The 8,766-nt window shown below is 35.1% G+C and overlaps 1 protein-coding gene across 1 annotated transcript in view; it reads left to right on the top strand.

Moving 5' to 3' along the window:
• The first annotated feature begins 357 nt into the window (after window positions 1–357).
• Window positions 358–8,766, top strand: part of LOC123551635 (translocation protein SEC63 homolog) — a 28,442-nt gene continuing 20,033 nt past the window's right edge. The window contains exons 1-7 of the mRNA XM_053542182.1: window positions 358–541; window positions 2,730–2,835; window positions 3,127–3,241; window positions 3,701–3,816; window positions 4,560–4,621; window positions 5,244–5,302; window positions 8,673–8,723. Coding sequence (XP_053398157.1) covers window positions 418–541; window positions 2,730–2,835; window positions 3,127–3,241; window positions 3,701–3,816; window positions 4,560–4,621; window positions 5,244–5,302; window positions 8,673–8,723 — 633 coding nt within the window. The 5' untranslated portion in view covers window positions 358–417. The remainder of the gene's footprint in view (window positions 542–2,729; window positions 2,836–3,126; window positions 3,242–3,700; window positions 3,817–4,559; window positions 4,622–5,243; window positions 5,303–8,672; window positions 8,724–8,766) is intronic.

Below are 8,766 nucleotides of genomic sequence, written 5' to 3'. Positions count from 1 at the left end.
AACTTCTTGCCTGCTTGTACGCTGTATATTTTATGTCCTTTTTTCAAGTTAAACCTCTATATAAGCTATAATCAACATTATTTTCTGAAAATTGCTGAACCATCCTAAATTCATGGTCATTATTGACTGTTAATTAAATGTTTGAGGTCTGAATCAGCCAAAATATATGGTCATTTTCTACTTTTATTCAAAGTATGTGGTCCGAATCAGCCAAAATATTTGGTCCGAATCAGCCATGGTCCAAATCAGCCACGGTCCGAATCAGCCTGTTTCCCGTGAGAATAGTCCGAATCAGCCATGGTCCAAATCAGCCACGGTCCGAATCAGCCTGTTTCCCGTGAGAATAGACACAATAATATTTCGTTTCACTTCCGCTTTGACATTCAGCGAGAAGACAGACCACAGACGAATAAAATCATGGCTGGAATGGAATTTGAGTACGACGAAGAAGGAAGCACCTTCTATTACTTCTTACTATCATTTTGGGCACTCATTATCATACCTGCAACATACTACGGCTGGCCAAGACGGCTTACTGAAGGTAAATATGGCAGAAGTGTGACGTGTTGGTTTCTCGAACATGCTGTTATTTTTGATAGGCTATGACGCTCGGTGAAGAGTTATTTCAAGAGATTTAAGACTCATTAGGATCTTTCAGTTGCAAGAACAGATCGTCCAGCTGGCATCATCAGACTGCCTACAAGTTTAGAATTATTAATCAGCCATGATAATTTATCAAGTCTAGGATTTTGTTAGTTCTGGCTACCATAAGGCATAACTTAACTAACACAGTTTTTATATTCTGATGGTCGCAATTTTTATATTCTGATGGTCGCGTCTGTTAAGTTATGTCATAACCCCATTTGTTTACCTAACCAGGTAGTCAAAATAATACGACATTCAGATTGTTTTATATTTGTAACGGGGCAAGGTAAATGTCAAAACTTTGAAGGACCAAAATAATGGAGGATAAATCACAGTACACAGTCGTGTAAAGTTATTGGTTTTATCACTTGCGCATATTGGCGTGTTGACATGAAAAACGTTAATCGTGTACAGTACATACATAGGTTTAAATCGCAAGAACATTCGTAATTTTGGATATTATTTGATAATTTTTACATAAATCAATGAGGAATTGAATACATTTAAGTTTTATTTAAATTTATGGCCAATTCGTGACATAATCGGCATTTAAACCTATAGCATGTAAAATATTGGCAGTGATGAAAATTTCATCGGAAATTGCTTCCACTATTTTGATCTTTCGAGTGTTTGACGATATTGCCTGTATGAAAAAATTATCTCAATATTTCCTAGGATCGCGTCAACTTTGTTGGACTACTAACCAGGTTGAACTGCAACATCAGCGCACTGACTCTCGCAGGAAACCGATGACGAAGTTTGTGGCACATGGTTATTTTTTAATTACAGAAACAATTTTTTTTTTATTTAATGAATTTACTTGACTCAGAAATGTAAGAATTTTTAAGAAAATTCATAAAATCATACCATAGAAGGTTTGAATTCACAAAAATATCCAGCAGTAATGATTCTTTACCATTAGATTTGTTTTCAAAATGAAGATTACCTCGAGCACCTTTGTTTTCAAATGGTGTTGCATTGTTCAATTTACACCAATCAAAAGAAAAATGGAATAAAGATATATTAAATTGAAAGGTGAGTCTGTGGCCTTTGATTTGATGAAGTTATAGCGTGACAGACTTCTTGCACAGTTCCTGGTTAGGTTTCAATACAGGGTTCGTTTCAGCTCAGAGATCTACAACAGATATAACATCTCTGAAGCTGAATTATTTTAGCTAGGATTTTGTTGTTTTTATAATCCATAAATTTAAAGATTTTTCATAGTCTAATGAACATTTCCACTGCATTGCAAAACTGGCAGTAACTAGCCAAAAATGCAAGAATATCAGAATTGTTCTAGTTTGGAAATCACCCGGTGCCGGGTTATAAAAAATTATCAACGGTACGTTTAGTAATATATTATAATGAATGTATAATGTCAGTGATTGCATCAGAATTATTAAATTATTCAATAGTATCTTTATGGTATATTTCTAATCGAGAAAACTTTCCAGACAAAAATAATGTATGCAAACATAAAACAAACTGCATGTATTTATAAATGATAAGCATGTTATACAGACAAACGGGTATTAATATGTTTTTCCTGACATTCAGATTCATTGCAAATCTTTCTGTAGTACCTTACAATGTAGATATTACAACAAAACAATGGAAATCTACCTTATGTTTTCGTAGACAAAGGTACGCAACGCGCAAAATGCACCCTACCCCTTTTTAGCAGCACCCTGCCCTTTTTAGAGGTCTAGAAAAATCTCTAAACACTGCTATTCATGTTCTTTCTTTTGGTAAGTATTTTTCAAAACATGATTTACTTTCATCATAGTTAGCTAATTTTTTTTTTGAGGCAAGTCATGGGGGTGGGTTTACCAGGAGGGGAAGGGGCCCAAGCCGGTGATTTGGGGAAAAATAGCTCGGTATTTGGGCAAAGGAGGATGAAAAAACTGATGTTAAGTCAATTTTTGAGGAAATTTAGAAGGAAAAAAACCTGCAAGTGTGCAAGTTGTCCAATATAATTTGTGCATTGATCCTTTCTTAATGTTATACAGAAAAAAGAGTTTGAAAATAATTTTCTTTTTTGAACTTTCTGAATTTTCCTATGAAATGATTTCATATGTTTATAGATGAGAAAGAACGAACCAGAAGAGAATGTCACTGTACACCATGTGATGCAAAACGTCAAAGAGTTCAAGCAAAGACATCGTGGGTAAAAACCAGGCGCAGACTTGTGTAAGTCATTAATCCCACTTAAGACAGAACCAGAATCGCAGTTCTTACAATGCAATACTACTGGAATTGTCGATGGAAAATAAATATTTGCAACCAGTTGTTATCAATTTGCTGTGTACAGACAATCAGTTTTTATTTTCTGTAGATTTTCTGCAGTAGTAGGCTTGTGGTTTTGACAGGAAAATGTGAAGAAAGTGATAAATTATAATGATAGAATAGCTTCTTATGAAAGTAACAAATGCAATGGTAAATTTTCAAAACATGAAGCAAAATATATTTATTTGTTTTCAGGCAATTTCTGTTAATATTTGGCTGGGTGATATTTTTCTTATTGGCGTACAAGGTATCCATGATTCAAGTGGACTACACAGAGTATGATCCATTCCAGATCCTTCAGATTGACAGGGTAAGTAACTCTTTAAGTACTCATTCATGATAGTTACTTCCTCTTTACATAGTTAGAAAAAAGGAGGAGATTTAGCAGTTTTCTATATCATTTTGGAGGTAAATACAAAGCACTAGTATTGTTTGACCCATCTTTTCTGTAACAAGTTTTTTAGTTGATTTCTAAATTCTTGTTATACACATGACAGTATCATCATGCATTGTGCTAACAACTCCTAGCATTGTAATAGCAACTTCTTAAAATTTCAAAATATCTTGATCAGTTTTGAATTTTTCACCAAATGTGATTTTGCTATATGGTATTATTATTCCCTCCCCCACCCCCACCCTCTCCTACTCTCAAAGGGGCAGCATGTAGTAATCGGATCGTCTGTCGCCTTTATTTCTGTTTGATAACTGATGTTCAAAGAGTATATTTTGCCATGTTGATAAAGTCGTATTACACATTTTGTATGTTTAGGGTGCAAGTGACCGTGAAATAAAGAAAGCATACAGAAAACTCAGTTTACAGTATCATCCTGACAAAGAGACAGGGGATAGTAAAATGTTCATGAAAGTTGCCAAAGCTTATGCTGCGTAAGTATTTGTTCAGTTTCTGATAAAATTTTCATCTAAAATTCCATTCCAGTCTTAGCATTGATGTTTTTACCTTCCACAAGATTCTTGCAATTTCATTGGTTAAAATATGGTCACATGGTGACCCTCTATATCTTCTGTGAAGAGTCAGTAAATTTTCATGTTGAGTTAAGCTAAAAAATAAATGGTCAGTAAAACAAAATTATTATTGGGTTAGTTAGTGACCTATGGAAATATGTGGGGTCAGTATGATAAATATTGGGACTCAGCTAATACCTTGCCAACCCCCAACACACTAAGCGTATTTATCATACTGACCCATCAACAAACCAAATAATTACTAATGGAGGTTATTGTGGCAGATCAATATATAGTTAAACGCATGGAAGACTATTTAATACCTTCTAATTCGATCATTTGAATTTCTACATATCTGTGTTAGTTTTTACTCTAAATCCATGTTAAACCAGGAATCAATTTACCACTACAATTCAGTGTGTTTTTGCAGTTGAACACAGTTGATGTGGGTAAACTAGACTCTATAGCCTTTACAATATCATTCCTGTATTGCCCATTGAAGAATGAACTATCAGTGTTGTTAATTTCTTCAGCATATACATTATTCTCTTTCCTTTTAAAAAAATATGGAGGACAGCTTTATTCGATGTTGAAGTTAAATTCAAAGGATACTAAGTCTTGTATGAATTATGATAGAGACAAGATATTGTTCTTTGTATGTGCAGGTTGACTGATGAAGAATCAAGGAAGAACTGGGAAGAACATGGCAATCCTGATGGGCCAGGAGGTAAGGTGTCATGATAAACTGTCTTCATAAGATTCAATTTTCGATGTATTTTTTGAAAAATAGGAGTTACCACATGTTTTTGGGGAAGAAATTTATATTCTTGTTCATTGTAATTCTAGCAAAATTTTTATAAAGAATTCCAACGGAAAGTTTGCAGTTACGTGTTTCTTGAGAATGCTGCCAGATAAATGTGAAGAGAAATGGAAAGTATCATCTCGCTTCATTAGTGTTTCCAGTGTTTACTTATTATAAGGAATTATGATTGAAATTTTGGAAGTATTTGCCTTCTGGTGACCTATGTCTTGACAGGCTTAAGACTATGTTTTCTTCACCTAGTACATCTATTTCACAGCAGATCATTTCATTATTTTCTTTGCTTTCAATTAAGCTGGACTGTTCTGTCTACCCTTAATTACCAGGCAAGGGATGGTAGGTTGTGTAAAATTCCCAATTCTATTTTAGTTGGCACTTGGAAAAAAGGCAACTTCCCTAGATGTTAGAGCACAAGCTAACTCAGAAATGACAAATTCATACTGTCCATGAATTACTTAAAAAGTCTTTTTAAAGAGTTAATTGCCTATAAAAAGAGAATTGTTGTATTAATTTTATAATATTTTTTCAGTGACCCGGTTTGGCATAGGTTTACCTAGGTGGCTTGTAGAAAAGGAAAATTCCATGTGGGTATGTATAGAAAATTAAGTATTAGCTCCAAATAAAAACACATTAAAGATATACTAATAAGTTAATATATCTTGAACATGCTCTTTACTAATGCATTCATATAACTGTAATGCTGTAGGTATTTAGTGTTGCTTTTTACAACAGTAATGCCGGATACTGACTCAAGTAAATTTAACTATTTCTTTTATCCATACTCATGTTTTTAGCTCACCTGAGCCAAAGGCTCATGGTCAGCTTTTGTGACCGGTCAGTCGTCCGTCGTGCGTCCGTCAACATTTTCTAAAAAAATCTTCTTAAAAACCACTGGGCAGAATTACACCAAACTTCACAGGAATGATCCTTGGGTGGTCCCCTTTCAAACTTATTAAAAGAATTTCATTCCATGCAGAACTCTGGTTGCCATGGCAACCGGAAGGAAAAACTTTAAAACTCTTCTTGTCCAAAACTGCAAGGCATAGAGCCTTGATATTTGGCAAGTGACATCATCTAATGGTCTTCTATGAAGATTGTTCAAATTATGCCCCTGGGATGAAAAGAGGCCCCGCCCTGGGGGTCCCAAGTTTTACATAGACTTACATAGGAAAAAACTTCAAAAATCTTCTTGTCTGAAACTACAAGACCTAGGCCTTTGATATTTTGTATGTAGCTTTGCCTTGTGGTCCTCTATGAAGATTTTTCAAATTATGCCCCTAGGATGAAAAAATGCCCCATCCTGGGGGTCCCAAGTTTTACATAGACTTACATAGGAGAAAACTTGAAAAATCTTCTTGTCTGAAACTAAAAGGCCTAGGCTTTTGATATTTGGTATGTAGCATTGCCTAGTGGACCTCTAACAGAATTTTTCAAATTATTCCCCTGGGCTAAAAAGAGGCCCTGCCCTTGGGGTCACTTGTTATACGAGTTATGTAAGAAAAAATACTTCATGAATTATCAGATCATATTTCCTAGACTGTTTAATCATATTTACCTGATGTACCCAAGTGATTACGGGTCACCTTACTGTGACCTTGACCTACTGACCTACTTTCTTGTTTTTTTAGCTCACCTGAGCAATGCTCAGGTGAGTTTTTCTGATCAATCGATGTCCGGCATCTGTCGTCCGTCGTCTGTCAACATTTAGCTTGTGTATGCGATAGAGGGTGTATTTTTCAATTAATCTTCATGAATATTGGTCAGAATGATAACCTTGATGAAATCTAGGCCGAGTTCGAAAATGGGTCATCTCGGGTCAAAAACTAGGTCACTAGGTCAAATCAAAGAAAAACCTTGTGTATGCGATAGAGGCTGTATTTTTCAATTGATCTTCATTAATATTGGTCAGAATGATTACCTTGATGAAATCTAGGCCGAGTTCGAAAATGGGTCATCTCGGGTTAAAAACTAGGTCACTAGGTCAAATCAAAGAAAAACCGTGTGTATGCGATAGAGGCTGTATTTTTCCATTGATCTTCATGAATATTGGTCAGAATGATTGCCTTGATGAAATCTAGGCCGAGTTCGAAAATGGGTCATCTCGGGTCAAAAACTAGGTCACTAGGTCAAATCAAAGAAAAACCTTGTGTATGCGATAGAGGCTGTATTTTTCAATTGATCTTCATGAATATTGGTCAGAATGATAACGTTGATGAAATCTAGGCCAGTTTCAAAAATGGGTTATCTCGGGTCAAAAACTAGGTCACTAGGTCAAATCAAAGAAAAACCTTGTGTATGCGATAGAGGCGGTATTTTTCAATTGATCTTCATGAATTTTGGTCAGAATGATAACCTTGATGAAATCTAGGCCGAGTTCGAAAATGGGTCATCTGGGGTCAAAAACTAGGTCACTAGGTCAAATCAAGGAAAAACCTTGTGTATGCAATAGAGGCTGTATTTTTCAATTGATCTTCATGAATTTTGGTCAGAATGATTACCTTGATGAAATTTAGACCAAGCTCGAAAATGGGTCATCTGGGGTCAAAAACTAGGTGACTAGGTCAAATCAAAGAAAAACCTTGTGTATGCAATAGAGACTGTATTTTTCAACTGATCTTCATGAAATTTAGCCAGAATGATTACCTTGATAAAATCTAGGCCGAGTTCGAAAATGGGTCATCTGGGGTCAAAAACTAAGTCACTAGGTCAAATCGAAGAAAAACATTGTGTATGCAATAGAGGATGTATTTTTCAATTGATCTTCATGAAATTTGGTCAGAGTGATTGCCTTGATGAAATCTAGGTCGAGCTTGAATATGGGTTATCTGAGGTCAAAAACTAGGTCACTAGGTCAAATTAAAGAAAAATCTTGTGTATGCGATAAAGACTGTTTTTTTCAATTGATTTTTATGGAATTTGGTCAGAGTGATTGCCATAATGAAATCTATGTCGAATTTGAATATGGGTCATCTGAGGTCAGAAACTAGGTCACTAGGTCAAATCAAAGAAAAAACTTGTGTATGTGATAGGGGCTGTATTTTTCAATTGATCTTCATAAATTTTGGTCAGAATGATTGCCTTGATAAAATCTAGGTTGAGTTTGAACATGGGTCATCTAGGGTCAAAAACTAGGTCATATCTAAGAAAATGCTTGTTTTATCGCAAGAGACCAATTTTTTGGTCCAGTCTTAATGAAAATTGGTTAGAATATTTGTTTCCATGAAATCACTAGGTCAAACATGTTTTACACTGTTATGGTGTGTTTCTTAGGTGAGCGACCTAGGACCATCTTGGCCCTCTTGTTTTAAGATACAGCCTTGAAATTTGGATGACATGTACAGTTTTGCATACCGATCTTAAAACTGACTTTCAGTGACCATGAATTTGACCTACTGACCTACTTTCTAATATTTTAGCATCAGTTTGCCATTTGAAACATGTGACTCCTATTACTCAGGTGAGCGATTCAGGGTCATCATGACCCTCTTGTTAAGAATGTATACACAGATAAAAATACATATAAAAATCAGTATTATCACCAGTATAGGGACTTTTCCCTCTTGAAATTTACTTGTTTACAGTGATAAGAAACATGTAGTATGCCCTGAAATTTTTGAGCCGTTCATTTGCCTAAATGGCATGAAGTATGTATACATGTAGAGCCCTTGGTATATCAGAATATGATAAAAGGAGATGTAGTCTAGTAGATAAGATTTCGACTGGTTCAACTGGGGATTCTACTGGAAAAATGACAATACATTTGTACCTCCATATATAGCATCAGTACTTGCCACCAGTACTGTGATTTATAGAGGCTTCAAGCTGTCAATACAGTACTTGAAAATAAATCTTACTTATATATTATATATGTATATTTCAAGTGTTGATGGTCTACAGTTATTTACTTGTATGTATATTTCAGGTGTTGATGGTCTACATGTATTTATGTATATTTCAGGTGTTGATGGTCTACATTGTTCTTTTCATGGTTATCATGCCTGTGGTTGTGGTAAGTCTTCCAATTTATCAATTATTCTCCTAACACTTCACTG

The sequence above is a fragment of the Mercenaria mercenaria genome, chromosome 4 (assembly GCF_021730395.1).
Source record: "Mercenaria mercenaria strain notata chromosome 4, MADL_Memer_1, whole genome shotgun sequence".
Classification (NCBI taxonomy): Eukaryota; Metazoa; Mollusca; class Bivalvia; order Venerida; family Veneridae; genus Mercenaria; species Mercenaria mercenaria.
This window is presented reverse-complemented; position numbering and strand designations above follow the sequence as displayed.